This window comes from Mus pahari, chromosome 22 (assembly GCF_900095145.1).
Source record: "Mus pahari chromosome 22, PAHARI_EIJ_v1.1, whole genome shotgun sequence".
Taxonomy (NCBI): domain Eukaryota; kingdom Metazoa; phylum Chordata; class Mammalia; order Rodentia; family Muridae; genus Mus; species Mus pahari.
In genome coordinates, this window is record NC_034611.1 from 770348 (window position 1) to 789586 (window position 19239).

Below are 19239 nucleotides of genomic sequence, written 5' to 3' on the forward strand. Positions count from 1 at the left end.
AGGCAAGCCAGTAAAGAACATCCCTCCATGGCTTCTGCATCAGCTCCTACTTTCTGACCTGCTTGAGTTCCAGTCCTGTATCCTTTGGTGATCAACAGCAGTATGGAAAAGTAAGCTGGATAAACCCTTTCCTCCCCAACTTGCTTCTTGGTCATGTTTGTGCAGGAATAGAAACCCTAACTAAGACACCAGTTCACAATATTTTGGTCTTTAGTTAAATGACTATACATACATGGCTCTTATTATAACTATGGATAATGATGCACCTCATCAAACCATACTTATGACCATTCTAATACTCCTGTAGAGTCCATTTTAGAGAGACAAAATGGCAAATAGTATGACCAGTTTAGAATGCAGATCACTACAGTTTTCTGGTCTGGATAGAGCCAATACTTTTAAAAACAACCCTAAGACTACACAAGCCTGGCAACTTACTAACAATCAGGTCACTTACCCATTCTACTTGCAACTAATTTTTAAAACCAAAAGGACATGCCTGGTATGTACTCACTAATATGAGGGTATTAGCCAAAAAACTACAGAACACCCAGGATACAATTCACAGAACTCAAAAAGATTAACAAGCTGAAGAGCCCAAGTAAGGAAGCCTCAGTCCCACTTGGGAGGAAGAAGAAAGCAATCACATGGGGGGGGGGGGAAGACCTGGGTGGGAAAATGGACAGGGAGGGGAAGCCTCAGTCCCACTTAGGAGGGAGAAGAAAACAATCACATGAGGGGAGGGGGGGAGACCCCGGGTGGGAAAATGGACAGGGAGGGGAAGCCTCAGTCCCATTTGGGAGGGAGAAGAAAGCAATCACATGGGGGGGAGACCCGGGTGGGAAAATGGACAGGGAGGGGAAGAGGGGAACATGATCAGGTATTGGGCAGTGGAACAGGATTGAAGCCCTGAAGGCCAGCAGAAAGAATGGAAACAGGCAACCTCAGGAGGTTGGGGGTGGGGCACCAGAATGTACCAAAGTCCTAGGAGGTGAGAGATGTTCAGGACTCAGAGGGAGGGGCCTTAGATGGAATGCCTAACAGTGGGGAGAGGAAATTTGTAGAGCCCACCTCCAGTGGAAAGACAGGGCATCAAGTGAGGGATTATGGGGTTGCCAGCCCACAGTCAAAAACTCTGACCCATAATTGTTCCTGTCTAAAGGAACTGCAGGGACAAAAATGAAGAAGAGCCTGGGGAAAAGGAGGTCCAGCGTCAGGGCCAAAGTGGGATCCAGCTCAAGGGGAAGCCCCACTATTACTGAGGCTAAGGAATGAGCAGAGGAAGGGATCTATCATGACTGCCCTCTGAAAGACCAAATAGCTGAGAGAGTCGGATGCAGATATTCATACCCAACCAATGGGCAGAAGCCGCTGACCCCTGTGGTTGAATTAGGGAAAAGCTGGAAGAAGCTGAGGAGGAGGGCAACCCTGTAGGAGGACCAGCTGTATCAACTAAACTGGAGCCCCGAGATCTCTCGGAGACTGGACCACCAACCAGGCAGCACACACCCGCTGATATGAGGCTCCCAACCCATATACAGCAGAGGACTGCCAGGTCTGGATTCAATCAGGGGAAGAGGCACCTATCCCTCAAGAGACTGGAAGCCCTAGGAAGTGGGAAGGTCTGGTGGGGTGGGGGATGGGTACATCTTCATGGAAACGTGGGGCAGAGGTCAGGGGTAAGGTATGGGATGTGGAACAGTGAGAGAGTGGACTGGCAGGGGAATAAAATCTGGACTATAAAAAAAGATTAAATAAAAATTTTAAAAAATTAAAAATATATATTCTGGAAGAATATTCAGCCAGACATACAGCAGGCAAATATGTTTTGGTCATGATGTACGCTGATTTTCTTACTTGCGATTTAGAAGACTTTTAATAATAAAACCCCACTTGTCAATTGTTTATAGTAAAAGAAAAAGAGTCAAAATTCTTGTGTTACATTAGCCTTGTTAAACTTCATCGTGGTTTTCTGGTCTAGTCTTATTCCACAAGAAACATTTTATAAGACAGTTTTCATTTTAATGATCCTAGCTTTTCCAGCATTCATAAATATGGTGCCGTTTAATTTTAATTTCAAGTGCAGGTATTTTACCTGCATATATGTCTGTGTGAGGATGACTGATCCCCTGGAACTGGAGTTACAGACAGGTGTGAGCCTCCATGTGGGTGCTGAGAATTAGACCTAGGCCCTCTGGGAGAGCAGTCATTGCTCTAAATACTGAGCCATCTCTCCAGCCCCTGTACCATTTCTTTAATATCCTTACTCATTTGTTTATTAAGCTCAAGTCAGGAAACAGAAGCTTTATAAAACCAGTACTGGGGGCTAGTAGGGTAGCTTAGTGATAGATCACTTGCCCAGCATACATGAAGCCAGCTGTGGGTTGACTCTTACAACTCCAACCCATCAATCAACCAATAAGTAAAAGAGCACTACAAAGCCCCATCCAGGATGGCAGATACTTCAATAATTCATTCATTTTATCCATTCAATATTATTTATTAAATATCTATTCTGGAGTATCTACTTTCAGGAAGCATAGGGGCACACCTTTTTTTTTTAAACTTACTTTATTAGATTTTTTTTCATTTACACTTCAAATGCTATCCTGAAAGTCCCCTATACCCTCCCCCCACCCTGCTCCCCTGCCCACCTACTCCCACTTCTTGGCCCTGGCGTTCCCCTGTATGGGGCATATAAAGTTTGCGAGACCAAGGGGCCTCTCTTCCCAACGATGGCTGACTAGGCCATCTTCTGCTATATATGCAGCTAGAGACTCGAGCTCTGGGGGGTACTGATTAGTTCATATTGTTGTTCCACCTATAGGGTTGCAGACCCCTTCAGTTCCTTGGGTAATTTCTCTAGTTTCTCCATTGGGGTCTCTGTGTTCTATCCTATAGATGACTGTGGGCATGCACTTCTATATCTGCCAAGCATTGGCATAGCTTCACAGAGATAGCTATATCGGAGGGGCACACCTTTTAATAAGGTAGTCTCTGACCTCACAGTGACTTAAAAGTAATTCAAATCTGAATAAGTAAAATAAGAGTTTATAGCTGGAGGGCCAACTTAATGTATTAAGTGTGTTCATCAGTATTCTTCAGTGTCGTAATTAATTCATCTGCAGATGTGTTTTACTTACCATCCTCTAGTCATAGCTGTCTCTTTATTCCATAAGAATATTCTATAATCTCAAATGTTCTATTTGGATCATTATAGAGTGAACCATGACTTACACATTGTAGAGACATTTTAAAGGTATTTATAACATTCTCCAACAATGTAAAACTTAAGTTAGTTCCTTCTACTGGCAGACATAAAGACTGAAAATATAGTTTTCTTTTAAACTTTGGCAACGTTATCAGTTGCAGAGATAAGCAGGTCCAACCAGCTAGCATTTCACTCCTTCCTCTTCCCAGGAAGGTAGTTCTCCAATTAGAAAGAATGAAAAAGAAAAAAAAAAAAGCCAAGTTGGCAGTACATCCTAGAACTTTGCCAGACGGAGTAATTTGCTGCAATGCTTTGAGCATAACACAGCAGTTTATAGCATCAGTCTAAAGTTGTACAGCACATATAAATCACCTGGGTTCTTGATAAAACAAGATTATAACCCAACAGCCTTGCTATATGGTCTAAAACTCTACATTGTAAACAATCTCTCAGATGGTGCCAATGATGCTGGTGATGCTGGTGATGGAACACACTTTGATAAGGGTTGGTAGTTTATCTGTCCTGTTCCTTAACAATGAGATGACATTTGGTTTTATATTGTTTGGCTCTTTTCCTATTCCCCCAAGACCTTAATGGTAGATGCTAGCTGTCTGGACTATGATTGTTGTGATGTGTATGCTTGTTGCTTCTTTAAATCTCAATATCCTGAGGTAAATTCTACCTTGACCTGCAAACAGGTCTGATTGTCATACCTGCCTAAAACTATAGGTGTCTTAATCTTTTTATCTTCTCCAATAGAATAACTACTCTCCTGGGAATGTAGAACAAGAAGTAAGAGTTAGTTGGATGTGTTTTACCTTACAATGGCAAATTCCATCACCAGTTCAATGGGTATAAACCATTATTAACAGGGTGCCAGCAGCACCTGGCCAGAAGTAAGAACCGACAAGTCCACCCCTAGAGACACTCGGTCAGAACTGAAGCTCATCGTGCCCACATGCCCATCCTGTCACTCAGTCACAGTGCTTTACCTCAGCAGTAAACTCATCAAAAAACAAACAAACAAACAAACAAACAAAACAGTTACTTCCACACAGTAGCTGAGAACAACCTGAGCTACTGATTTCTACTTCAAAAACAAACAAACCAACAAAATCTATTATACCCCATTTGGCTGTGCTCTCTCTATATAACTTAGCAAATCTCAGAATATATTTTAGCTCATAATAAAAGCAAATGCTAAGGAATTTTAAGAAAAAACCTATAATTAACATTTACTATAAAGCATTGTTTCTTATGAGGTAAGCAAGAGAATAGGCAAAAGTGAATGAAGACCTGGATACAAGCTGTATTAGGTCAAACAATGTTCCCGGAGGTTTAAGTATTATTTCTCACAGATTATATAGGCAGTGTATCTGATTATATAATATCTAACACGTATTTTATATAATACATAAAAATATCTAAATAATATCTAAATTTTAGTCATTTAACATAAATTCTTACAAAACTATTTTTGCTTTGTTCCTATTAATAAGTTTTCCCAAGAAATACATATTAATAACAGCCTTATCCATTTCCAAAAAACTCAAGGTTGAAAAACTGTATACTAAATCAATTTATCTCCATTTCCAGCACAGTCCCCAGCATATAAACATATAAGGACAGCTAGTAGTAGTGAAATGTAAGTAGTTCTTTATACCGTTTGGTTTAGGCCAAGGCCAACTTTAATTAAAACTTCTGATAGAATTCTGGGTTATTAACACTTAAATTAAGAATGATGGCACCTCGGGCTGGAGAGATGGCTCAGTGGTTAAGAGCACTGACTGCTCTTCAGAAGGTCCTGAGTTCAAATCCCAGAAACCACATGGTGGCTCACAACCATCCATAATGAGATCTGATGCCAGCTTCCAGGGTGTCTGAAGACAGCTACAATGTACTTACATATAATAAATAAATAAATATTTTTTTAAAAAAAAAGAATGATGGCACCTCTCCTCCCAAATAAAAGGACTACAAGTCTCTAGTCTATTTCCCCACGAGGTCTAACATCCATTTTCCTCCTAGATACCTGGGACACTTTTTGGCCCATTAATTTCCTTCCGTGGCTCCCTAATTTTGGGCTGTATGCTGAGCTTAACTATCCAGTTAGCACCAGCACAGCAGGAGTAGCTGGATCACTTGGAGAGCAATGCCTGGCAGAGAATTAAAATGAAAGCCTGGAGCCATGGGCTCCACTCTCAGTTCTGCTAGTGGTCAGCCTTGGCACTGTGCCAACCTGGCCCTGTCACCAAGATGCAGCTGACCTGAAGAGGCTGTCAGCAGAAACAAGCATTTGTACGTGGCAAAGAAAATGGCAAACGGTCCTTCTCTAATATTGATTCTTCTTTTTCTCATTTTTAAGATGAAAATGATTTACACATTATATACTAAGAATCAACATCATGAATCTTACTTTAAAGCTAATAAATCGCCGCCACCACCACAAGTGCAAGTGAATTTGAAAGCTTGATATTAACATTGCAACTCCACTTGAGATTCTTTCAAACATTTGCACTGGCTGATTTGAATTTTGGCCTACATTTTTGTGCTTATAGAAATGGGAAAGGTCTTTAAATCACTAAACCAGCATAACAAAATAGAGAGAGAGAAAGAGGGGAAGAGGGAGAGAGAATGGGGGTGCTTCTACTGAAAATAAACCAAGAAATTACAAATAGCCTTAACATTACCATCCAGGAAAGTCTGCTCAAGATAATCAATGATCTGAGTGGCCTCACAGATTATGTTCTCTCCGTGGACAAGGACTGGTACTTCTCCAGCTGAGTTCAAACGCATAAACCAAGGCTCATTGTGCTCACTCAGGGGCAGACTTACATCGTGTTCCTCGCACTTCAGTGCCTTTTCAGCAATTACCAAGCGCACCTGCAAGAGTTCACAGGGGTTACTGCTGTTCTCACCTTCCCTAGATACAGCTAGACGACCTTAGTCGTCTTCCTGAGCCAGAAGAACTTTAGAAGTTCACTTCAGGAAGTCTGTTCCTAGAAGGAATAAATAAGCATTCTGGCAGCTTACTGACAGCATTACAGAAGAAAATACCAGGGATGAAAATTATCTTGTCTTCGTTACAGTTGCTCTTTCTTCATCACCACTGTGGTCTTTGTGTCCTAAACCAAACTATGTGTTCTCCCCAGATGTACAGGACTGAAGAGCCGGCATAGCAGTTAAGGCAGTGGTTCTCAACCCGAGGGTCAATCGAACCTTTCACAGGAGGCACATATCAGATGTCCTACATATTAGATATTTACGTTACAATTCATAACAGCAGCAAATTTACAGTTATGAATAGCAATGAAAATAATTTTATGGTTGTGTTCACCACAACATGAGGAAGTATATTAAAGGGTTGTAGCACTAGGAAGATTGAGAACCACTGGTTGGGGGGAATGTACTGCTCTTGTGAATGACCCAAGCTTGATTCCCTGCATCCACACTGGTTCACAAGGGCTTGTAACTCCAGCTCTAGGGGAATTCAAAAAAGAACCACCTTAAGTACAAATATATGTTTGGACCTTTCATAAAGAATGCAAATTTGGAAAAATAGAAGCAATTTCATTCCCTTGGTGAGGGGTGGTGCCTTTACATGAATTTGTCTTGCCCCAAACCACACACCACTTCAGATGCTAGGCATTACCAAACCTTGGGCCTGCTAGACAAGGACTCTCTGAGCTAAACACCTAACTTCTTTCTTTCCTTATCTATCTGTCTATCTATCTATCTATCTATCTATCTATCTATCTATCTATCTATCTATCTATCTATCTATTTTTAAGGAAGAGCCTGTCATAGTGACCCAAGACTGCAATCCCAACTTGGTCTACAGGGTCAGGTTGGTTGGTCAGGGTTGCACCACAAGTCCCTGTCTCAAAACTATATTAATTTTCTTTCCTTCCTTCCTTCTTGCTTTCTGGGGGATAGGAGTAAAGTAGATCAAGGGGTTGCAGGAAAGAACCCCTTCCCTCACTCTCCAGGACAAAACCTCTAGGTCAAATGAGGAACACAATGCTTCTTAGTGGCGCTTCCTGAGTGGCAGTACCTGCGTCACTGCCTTCCTGAATCATCTTGTTTCTGCTGGTGTACTTAGTGCACCCCAGTTCTGAATGCACCCCCAGGGTCCGGCCGCTTGGAGGCCCAGAAGGCACGCCCGGAGAGCTGTCCTGGTGCTGAACGAGTGCAGCCCTTGACTACAGGCGGTTACCTTTTGAGAGCTGAAGGAGTGCGTCCAGTGGTACAGAATGAGGCGGACCTCCATGTCCGGCTGGCCTTCTACCCTCAGGGGCACGCCCGCCCGCGCCTCGTCCTGCCTCCGAGCCATTTCGCGTGCAAGGACTCAGGCAGCCTTATGGCTGGGCCTGCTCTCTGCACACACTTGCTGCAGCAAGCATCCTTCGGTTTCTCAAGGCCCCCTGTTGCGTAAAGGACTTCCTCTGCGGACGAACTGGCTTCTGGGAAATGTAGTTTCTCCCCAAGGACGCTGTTCTGCCTAGTCAGCTGAGGCCCTTAAGAGATCATCTGTGAGATGTAACGGGATGACTTTTAGGTAGAGAAATTTTCTAAAATATGACTGTCTGGCTTTTGAGGCAAGGAAAAATGATAAGAGCAAATGATACTCCTGGGTCTTGGACGTTGCTTGGGCATAAAAGCACCAGTTTCACAAGACATTCAGGGTTTTTACTTAGCTGGGAAAGTTCTAGAGAGCAAAGCAATAGAATTAAGTATCAATGAATTTTCATTAGAATATATTACAATGGAGTACAAAGTATGTATTTCATAAATAAATCAACAATGGTAATGTAAAAGTGCCTATTGGTTAACTGTGAATGTTCATATCAGAAATACCTGAGATCCTGTCCTTCTGTTTTCATTTTTGAAATAGAGATTATTTTATTTCATTTGTAAGCTTTTTGTGAGAACTGAGTAGATAAATAAGACAGTAAATGAAAAGGCAATACTAATCACAAGGCCTTAAAAATAGTCTCTTTATGGGTCTGGAGAGATGAGTTGGTGGTTAGGAGCTCTTACAAAGGTCCTAAGTTCCATTTCCAGCAACCACATGGCAGCTCAGATTGTCTGATGACCCGTTCTGGAGTGCAGATGCACATGCAGACAAATCATGTAGGATTTGGAAATAATATACATATAAGAAAAAAGAGGAGAACATTCATTCACACTGACATCGGCATAAGCAAGCATCATGTGATCAAGACATGATCTGACCAAAGACACACTGTGAACAGGGTTGCCAAGGATTAGTGCCATGACAAAGCTGCTCTATAACTAAGGGGTTCTGTGACCAGTATGTGGAAGCCAGGCAAATGGGAACTAGAGAGCACTCTTTTATCTTGATTTTCTATTCATGGGGACTCTCAGAGAGGGCCACACAGGAGAGCACGGGCCTCAAAAAAACAGAGTTTCTTGGAGAGGATCCTTTCAGGCCTTCATCCTCAGCCAGGAGGCAGAGCTGATCCTCAGACCTCTGTGCACCTTCTCCACCAGAGGAGAGTTGGCCTCTAGGGAGTGCTCTGACCCCCAGGACTCAGGAGAGAACTAGTCTCCCAGGAGTACTGACAGAGGCTAAGAGACTCTCAGGAGGAACAAGCTCCAGCCAGAAAAAGCTAGAAAATATAACTCCAGAGATTACCAACTGGTGCAAGGCAAATGTTGTACTAACAGAAACCAAGACCACTTGGCATCATCAGGACCCAGTACTCCCACCACAGCAAGTCCAGAATAGCCCTACACACCAGAAAAGCAAAATTCAGATGTAAAATCATATCTCAAGATGCTGGTAGAGGATTTTTAAAAAGGACATTAATAACTCACTTAAAGAAATATAGGAGAACACTGCTAAACAGGTAGAAGTCATTAAAAAGGAAACATAAAAACCCCTTAAAGAACTACAGGAAAACACAACCAAACAGGTGATGGAATTGAACAAAAGCATACAAGAGCTAAAAATAGAAGTAGAAACAATAAAGAAAACCCAAAGGGAGACAACTCTGGAGATAGAAATCCTAGGAAAGAAATCAGGAACCATAGATATGAGCATCAGCAACAGAATACAAGAGATGGAAGAGAGAATCTCAGGTGCAGAAGAATCCATAGAAAACATGAACACAACAATCAAAGAAAACGCAAAAAGATCCTAACTCAAAACTTCCAGGAAATACAGGAAAAAATGAGAAGACCAAACCTAAGAATAATAGGTATAGATGAAAATGAAAATTTTCAATTTAAAGGGCCAGTAACTATCTTCAAAATAATTATAAAAGAAAACTTACCTAACCTAAAGAAAGAGATGCCCATGAACATACAAGAAGCGTATAGAATTCCAAACAGACTGGACCAGAAAAGAAATTCCTCCTGACACATAATAATGCAGAACAACAAATGCACTAAATAAAGATAGAATATTAAAAGCAGTAAGGAAAAAAGGTGAAGTAACATATAAAGGCACCATTTAGAATTACACCAGATTTCTCACCAGACACTATGAAAGCCAGAAGATCCTGGACAGATGTTATACACACCCTAAGAGAACACAAATGACAGTCCAGGCTACTGTTCCCAGAAAAACTCTCAATTATCATAGATGGAGAAATCAAAGTATTCCATGACAAAACCAAATTCACACAATATCTATCCACGAATCCAGCCCTTCAAAGGATAATAAAGGGAAAACTCCAACTCAAGGAGGGAAACTACACCCTAGAAAAAGCAAAAATGGAATCCTTCAACAAACCTAAAGAAGATAGCCACAAGAACTGAATCCCAACTCTAACAACAAAAATAATAGGAAGCAACAATTACTTTTCCTTGATATCTCTTAGTATCAGTGGACTCAATTCCCCAATAAAAACACATAGACTAAGAGACTGGCTACATAAACGGGACCAAACATTTTGCTGCATACAGGAAACCCACCTCAGGGACAAAGACAGACACTACCTCAGAGTAAAAGCCTGGAAAACAATTTTCCAAGCAAATGGTCCCAAGAAACAAGCTGGAGTACCCATTCTAATATCGAATGAAACCAACTTCCAACCCATAGTTATCATAAAAGACAAGGAGGGGCACTTCGTACACACCAAAGGTAAAATCTACCAAGATTAACTTTCAACTCTGAACATCTATGCTCCAAATGCAAGGGCAGCCACATTCATTAAGGAAACTTTAGTAAAGCTCAAAGCACACATTGCACCCCACACAATTATAGTCAGAGACTTCAACACCATACTCTTATCAATGGACAGATCCTGGAAACAGAAACTGAAAAAAGACACAGTGAAACTTACAAAAGTTATGAAAGAAATGGATTTAACAGTTATCTACAGAACATTTTATCCTAAAACAGAAGGATATACCTTCTTCTCACCACCTCATGGTACCTTCTAAAAATTGACCATATAATTGGTCATAAAACAGGCCTCAACAGATACAAAAATATTGAAATAATCCCATGCATCCTATCAGATCACCACAGACTAAGACTGATCTTCAATAAGAACATAAAGAATAGAAAGCCAACATTCACATGAAAGCTGAACAACACTCTACTCAATGATAACTTGGTCAAGGAAGAAATAAAGAAAGAGAATAAAGACTTTTTTAGAGTTTAATGAAAATGAAGCTACAACATACCCAAAATTATGGGACACAATGAAAGCACTAGTAAGAGGAAAACTCATAGTTCTGAGTACTGCCAAAAGAAACTGGATAGAGCATACACTAGCAACTTGACAGCACACCTAAAAGCTCTAGAACAAAAGGAAACAAATTCACCCAAGAGAAGTAGATGACAGGAAATAAACAAATCAGGGCTGAAACCAACCAAATGGAAACAAAAAAAAACTATAACAAAGAATCACCCAAACAAGGAGCTGGTTCTTTGAGAAAATCAACAAGATAGATAAACCCTTAGCCAAAATAACTAGATGGCACAAGGACAGTATCCAAATTAACAAAATCAGAAATGAAAATGGAGACATAAAAACAGAATTTGAGGAAATCCAAANCATNATCAGATCCTACTACAAAAGCCTATACTCAAGAAAACTGGAAAACCTAGATGAAATGGACTACTTCCTTGACAGATACCAGGTACCAAAGTTAAATCAGGATCAGATTAACAATATAACCATTCCCATATCCTCTAAAGAAATAGAAACAGTCATTAATAGTCTCCCCCCCCCAAAAAAAATAAAAAAAACAAGGACCAGATAGGTTTAATGCAGAGTCCAATCAGACCTTCAAAGAAGACATAATACCAATAGTATTCCACAAAATAGAAACAGAAGGTAGTCTACCCAATTCATTCTATGAAGCCAACAATTACTCTGATACCTAAGCCACACAAAGACCCAAAAGAGAAAGAGAACTTCAGACCAATTTCCTTTATGAATATCGATGCAAAAATACTCAATAAAATCCTCGCAAACCAAATCCAAGAACACATCAAAATGATCATCCATCCTGATCGAGTAGGCTTCATCCTAGGGATGCAGGGGTGATTTAATATACAGAAATCTATCAATGTAATCCACTATATAAATAAACTCAAAGAGAAAAAACACATGATCATCTCATTAGATGTTGAGAAAGCATTTGACAAAATCCAACACCCCTTCATGATAAAAGTCATGGAAAGATCAGGAATTTAAATTCATACCTAAACATAATAAAAGCAATATACAACTAACCAGTAGCCAACATTAAACTAAATGGAGAGAAACTTGAAGCAATCCCACTAAAATCAGAGACTAGACAAGGCTGCCCACTTTCTCCCTGCCTATTCAATATAGTACTTGAAGTCCTAGCCAGAGCAATCCGACAACAAAAGGAGATTAAGGGGATACAAATTGGAAAGGAAAAATTCAAAATATCACTATTTTCAGATGATATGATAGTATATATAAGTGACCCTAAAAATTCTACCAGAGAACTCCTAAATCTGATAAACTGCTTCAGTGCAGTAGCTGGATATAAAATTAACTCAAACAAATCAGTGGCCTTTCTCTACAGAAAGGATAAACTGGCTAAGAAAGAAATTAGAGAAACAACACCCATCACAATAGTCACAAATAATATAAAATACCTGGGTGTGACTCTAACTAAGGAAGTAAAAGATCTGTATGATAAGAACTTCAAGTCTCTGAAGAAAGAAAAGAAAGAAGACCTCAGAGATGGGAAGGTCTCTGATGTTCATGGATTAGCGGGATTAATATAGCAAAAATGGCTATGTTGCCAAAAGCAGATTCAATGCCATCCACATCAAAATTCCAACTAAATTCTTCACAGAGTTAGTCAGGACAGTTTGCAAATTCATCTGGAATAACAAAAAACCTAAGATAGCAAAAACTCTTCTCAATGATAAAAGAACCTCTGGTGGAATCACCATGCCTGACCTAAAGCTGTACTACAGAGCAATTTTAATGAAAACTGCATAGTACTGGTACAGCAACAGACATATAGAACAAGGGAATAAAATTGAAGACCTAGAAATTAACCCAAGCACCTATGGTCACTTGATGTTTGACAAGGAAACTAAAACCATTCAGTGGAAAAAAGACAGCATTTTCAACAATTGGTGCTGGCTCAACTGGCAGTTATGTAAAAGAATGTGAATTAATCCAGACTTATCTCCTTGTACAAAGCTCAAGTATAAGTGGATCAAGGAACTCCACATAAAACCAGAGACACTGGAACTTATAGAGGATAAAGTGGGGGAAAGCCTCAAAGATATGGGTACAGGGGAAAAAATTCCTTATCAGAATAGCAATGGCTTGTGCTGTAAGATCAAGAATTGACAAATGGGACCTCATAAAATTACAAAGCTTCTGTAAGGCTAAGGACACTGTCAATCAGACAAAAAGGCCACCAACAGATTGGGAAAGGATCTTTACCAATCCTAAATCCAATAGGATTCTAATAGTCAATATATATAAAGAACTCAAGAAGCTGGACTCCAGAAAACCAAATAACCTTATTAAAAATTGGGGTACAGAGCTAAACAAAGAATTCTCAACTGAGGAATACTGAATGGCTGAGACGCACCTGAAAAAATGTTCAACATCCTTAATCATCAGGGAAATGCAAATCAAAACAACCCTGAGATTCCACCTCACACCAGTCAGAATAGCTAAGATCAAAAATTCAGGTAACATCAGATGCTGGCAAGGATGTGGGGAAAGAAGAACACTTCTCCACTGCTGGTGAGATTGCATGCTGGTACAACCTCTCTGGAAATCAGTTTGGAGGTTCCTCAGAAAACTGAATAAAGTACTACCAGGAGGTCCAGCAATTCCTCTCCTGAACATATACCCAGAAGATGTCCCAACTTTTAATAAGGACACATTTTTCACTATGTTCATAGCAGCCTTATTTATAATTGCCAGAAGCTGGAAAGAAACCAGATGTCCCTCAACAGAGGAATGGATACAGAAAATGTGGTACATTTACACAATGGAGTACTACTCAGCTATTAAAGCAATGCATTTATGGAATTCTTAGGAAAATGGATGGATCTGGAGGATATCATCCTGAGTGAGGTAATCCAATCACAGAAGAACTCACTGAGAAGTGGATATTAGCCCAGAAACTTAGACTACCCAAGATTCAATTTGCAAAACATATGAAACTCAAGAAGAAGGAAGATCAAAGTGTGGATACTTCACTCCTTCTTAGAGGGGGAACAAAATACCCAATGGAAGGAGTTATAGAGACAAATTTCGGAGCTGAGACTGAAGGAAAGACCATCCAGACACTGCCCCACCTGGGGATCCATCCCATAAACAACCACCAAACCCAGACACTATTGCATATGCCAGCAAGGTTTTGCTGACAGGACCCTGAGTCTTTTGTGAGACTATGCCAGTTCCTAGCAAATACAGAAGTGGATGCTCACAGTCATCTATTGGATGGAACACAGGGTCCCCAATGAAGGAGCTAGAAAAAGTACCTAAGGAGCTGAAGAGATCTGCAACCCTGTAGGTTAAACAACAATATGAACTAACCAGTACCCCCAGAGCTCCTGTCTCTAGCTGCATATGTAGGAGAGGACTGCCTATTCAGCTATCAATGGGAGGAGAGGCCCTTGGACTTGCAAAGATTATATGGCCCAGTATAAGGGAATGCCAGGGCCAGGAAGTGGGAGTGAGTGGGTTGGGGAGCAGGGGAAGGATGGAGGGTATAGGGGATTTTCGGAAAGGAAACTAGGAAAGGGGATAGCATTTGAAACATAAATGAAGAAAATACCTAATAAAAAATATTTAATAAAAAAAGTCAGCAGGAACAACTGAATCCTGATTTTTTTAAAAAAGGAATTTTTTTTCTTGAATGTGAACAAAACTAGACAGACTACAAAACACTACTATCTCTACTAAAGCACAAAGAATTTAGTTTAATATTAACATTATTAGTAAGTTCTGGAAGAAAGAAAATTTATTGGATCAGTCAATTAGTAACTTCAAACTAAACTGTAGTTGGGAATAATTAGTATTTGCTCTTGGAGGGAATATCAAAGGAAATATATTAGAGACCCCCTCCCCACTAATAAATCTTACATAACTCACATGGACTAAATTACTGCATGGCTTGTAGCAGAGCAGGCAGTCGAGCTCCTAGCTGTTCAGTTAATATTAACACTGCTGCCATCAAGAAAGGATTGAGACAATTCTCATTCTCTACATACATATGAGATCTTTAGTGTCTGGACATCTGCTTTTGACATTTTTTAAAGTATTTTCTAATTGAGTAAGATGATAAACAGTTCACTAAATGCATTCATTCCTGAAGAACTTCAATGGTTCAGTGTAGGTTGGCTTCCATATTTGATTTATCATAGTAGTTCCCCAAAAGCAGTCCCTCTGATGAGTTGTTGTTCACTATCTGGGAACCTGTTACATGTGTATACATTTTAAATGAGCCTTTATCTCTGGAAGCAAGACTCAGCAATTTGTGCTTTAAAAAGTCTCCAGGTTTCTCTGATAAACATCGAATTTGAGAGCTACCTACTAAATGTATCTTTTGTCAGCAACTCGCAGCTTCCTGTCTCATCAGTAAATCTTTTAGAGCAGAGTAGCATCAAAAAACTGATTTCATACTCATCATAAAAAAAAATTCTGCTTTGCAGTTGCAAAACTGCTTTCGAGATTTCAGAGCACACAATTATGTTTTCCACCAAGTATATCTTATTAATTTAAGAGGCTCTCATTTTGAGATTAATATACTTTATAATAATCATATTTTCCAGTCTCCCAAAGAATAACTACTCAGGTTAGCAATTCACTTATTCTCTCTCACCTTTTTTTTAGTAGAACATTCACTCTGTCTTTCATTTCTGGTGGAGAGGATTGGCTATCTCTTATAATGGATTTTGTCAACTTAGACCTAGACATATGTGGGAAGAAGGAACCTTAATTGAGAAAATGCCTCCATCAGATCGGCCTATAGGCAAGACTGTGGGATATTGTCTTGATTCACGATTGCTACGGGAGGACCCAGTTCACCCTGGGCAATGCCACCCCTGTAGGTAGTCCTTGAATGTATGAGAAAGCAGGCTAAGTCATGGGGAGCAAGGCAATAAGCAGCATCCCTCCCTCCATGGCCTCTGCATCAGCCTCTGCCTCCAGGTTCCGGCCTCAATTACTCACCTGCCTTTTCTTCAAAACCTGGACTAAGATCTCTGACCACACATGCGCACTGAAGTTAAACTCCCTCCAACCTGCTCTCAGTCACAGTATTTTACCTCAGCAATAGAAACCCTAAAACATTCCTCGCCCTCATTTCTCTATTTCCACAGTAACAAATGGCATACACACTCAGGATAAGCATGTGAATATGAGCCATAGGCAAGTCAAACAGGGAACATTTGCACTACATGGCTCTAAGGATTCTGTTATGTTTAATATACACAAAGGAGGACATCAAGGGCTTTCTGTGAGTATGTTATTTAACACAAAATCCCTTGCAAAAATCCCTTGAGGTAGAGAGACATAATTTTATTTTATTGATGGGCATACCAAAGCATAGAGAAGTTGGGTAAACTTCTCAATCTCACACTATTAGTACTTATATTAAAACTGTGTTAAACTCAGTGGTCTTGCCTAGAAATTTCACTCCTACCAGTAGGAGGTCTAGTCAGTGTTACCAGTCATAATTTCCTGTCTCATATGCAAATATTACTGATGCCTTATATCACTGATTATCTAACTTTAACTTTTTTGTTCAACACTTTTGCATTCAGAGAAAAAAAACTGAAAGGGGCAGGATAGAGAGACTGTGTTCCTAAAAGTAAATGGATGCCTATTATGAAGATGTACAATCATTCAAAGTCTGGCTTCCTCACAAACCTTCACCAAGTATTCACTTGAATAATCCTAACACACTCCAGCTTCTAGCTAAGGAGTCATTGCTGAGGTTGGGAGTTAGCATTGCTTCTAGTAATTGGCAGCTGGAATAGAAATACTAGGCTTATAGCTCCAGATTCCATATACATTTACCATAGCCCAGAGCATTACTGACACATACCACTCATTTTGGCTGTGCATAAAACAACTTTACAGTCCTGTCTGTATTTATATATTGGCACCAACAGTTTGACTTCTGTTCATCTATTTGTCTTTGCAATGATGTGTTTGGATATGTTGATTGGGTATGGTCAATAGTGAATGACTAGTTAGTACATGGAAGGCAAGAGATTAGGCTTAATCGTCTGCCTGAACCCGCTGGATGCTGCCAGGGGCCCTAGAGTACTCTCCACGACACAGGACCTCAGGATCACCTCCGGATCACAGGTGAGTGGAACGCATCAGCTCCTAAGAATCAAGGAGGGTCTTGTGCCAGCAGGGACAGGGACAAAGGAACCCCTCCTGACAAGAGGCTGGGATCCCTTCAGGACAGGGCCAGCCCAACCATCTTCTGTGTGAACCCAATCAAGGACATCAAGGGCCCCAGAGGACTCTCCACGCCACAGGACCCCTAGCACGCCCAGGGCATCGTGACCACCAGAGAGCACATGTGCGACAGAAGCAACAGAGCTTCTTGGACAGGGTTCCATCTGGCCTTCATCCTAAATCAGGAAGTGGAGCTGAGACCCAGACCCCTGGGCACCTTCCTTGCCAGGGGAGAGTCAGCCTACAGGGAGGGCTCTGACCCCAGGACTCAGGAGGTGGATCAGAGCTCCAGACTTCTGGACACCTGCCCTGCAAGAGGAGAGCTTGCCTGCAGAGAGTGCTCTGACCACTAGGACTCAGGTAAGAGTTGGATTCCCAGGAGTGCCTACAGAGGCTAACAGAATCATAGGAGGAGCAAGCTTCAGCCAGAGACAGCTTGAACATTAACACCAGAGATTACCAGATGGTGAAAGGCAAATGTAAGAATCCTACTAACAGAAACCAAGAACACTGGGCATCATCAGAACCCAGTATGTCCTTCACAACAAGTCCTGGATACCCCAAAAGTACCCGAAAAGCAAGACTCAGATTTAAAATCATATCTCATGGTGGTGGTAGAAGATTTTAAGAAGGGCATTAATAACTCACTTAAAGAAATACAGGAGAACACTGCTAAACAGGTAAGAGCCCTTAAAGAGGAAGCACAAAAATCACTCAATGAATTACAGGAGAACACTGCTAAACAGGTAGAAGCGCTTAAAGAGGAAACACAAAAATCACTCAAGTAATTACAAGAGAACACTGCTAAACAGGTAGAAGTCCTTAAAGAATTACAGGCAAACACTGCTAAACAGATAGAAGTCCTTAAAGAAGAAACACAAAAATCCCTTAAAGAATTACAGGAAAACACAACCAAACAGGTGATGGAATTGAACAAAACCATCCAAGATCTAAAAATGGAAGTAGAAACAATGAGGAAAACCCAAAAGGCAACAACTCTGGAGATAGAAACCCTAGGAAAGAAATCAGGAACCATAGATGTGAGCATCAGAAACAGAATNCAAGAGAAGGAAGAGAGAATCTCAGGTGCAGAAGATCCCATAGGGGACATGGACACAACAATCAAAGACAATGCAAAATGCAAAAAGATCTTAACTCAAAACATCCAGGATATCCAGGACACAATAAGAAGACCAAATCATCGAAGCAAATTCACCCAAGAGGAGTAGATGGCAGGAAATAATCAAACTTAGGGCTCAAATCAACCAAGTAGAAACAAAAAGAATTATTCAAAGAATCAACCAAACCAGGAGCTGGTTCTTTGCGAAAATCAACAAGATAGATAAACCCTTACCCAAACTAACTAGAGGGCACAGGTAGAGTATCCTAATTAACAAAATCAGAAATGAAAAAGGAGACATAACAACAGATCCTGAGGAAATCCAAAACATCAGCAGACCCTACTACAAAAGGCTATACTCAACAAAACTGGAAAACCTACATGAAATGGACTACTTCCTAGACAGATACCAGGTACAAAAGTTAAATCAGCATCAGATTAATGATCTTAACAGTCCCATTTCCCCTAAAGAAATAGAAGCAATCATTAATAGTCTCCCAACCAAAAAAAGCCAAGGACTAGATGGGTTTAGTGCAGATTACTATCAGACCTTCAAAGAAGACCTAATTCCAACTCTCCTCAAACTATTCCACAAAATAGGAACAGAAGGTACTCTACCCAATTCATTCTATGAAGCCACAATTACTCTGATACCTAAGTCACACAAAGACCCAACAAAGAAAGAGAACTTCAGACCAATTTCCCTTATGAATGTTGGTGCAAAAATACTCAATAAAATTTTTGCAAACTGAATCCAAAAAACACATCAAAACGATCATCCATCATGACCAAGTAGGCTTCATCCCAGGGATGCAGGAGTGGTTTAATATATGGAAATCTATCAACGTAATCCACTATATAAACAAACTCAAAGTCAAAAATCACATGATTATCTCATTAGATGTTGAGAAAGCATTTGACAAAATCCAACACCCCTTCATGATAAAAGTCATGTAAAGATCAGGAATTCAAGGTCCATACCTAAACATAATAAAAAC

The 19239-nt window shown here is 40.4% G+C and overlaps 1 protein-coding gene across 1 annotated transcript in view; it reads right to left on the reverse strand.

Annotated features, from left to right (window-relative positions):
* Gdap1 (ganglioside induced differentiation associated protein 1) overlaps positions 1-7730 on the reverse strand; it is a 21258-nt gene extending 13528 nt beyond the window's left edge. The window contains exons 1-2 of the mRNA XM_021222127.2: positions 7428-7730; positions 5902-6094 (exon numbers count right to left, since the gene is read on the reverse strand). Coding sequence (XP_021077786.1) covers positions 5902-6094; positions 7428-7544 — 310 coding nt within the window. The 5' untranslated portion in view covers positions 7545-7730. The remainder of the gene's footprint in view (positions 1-5901; positions 6095-7427) is intronic.
* Between the last annotated feature and the right edge of the window lie 11509 nt (positions 7731-19239).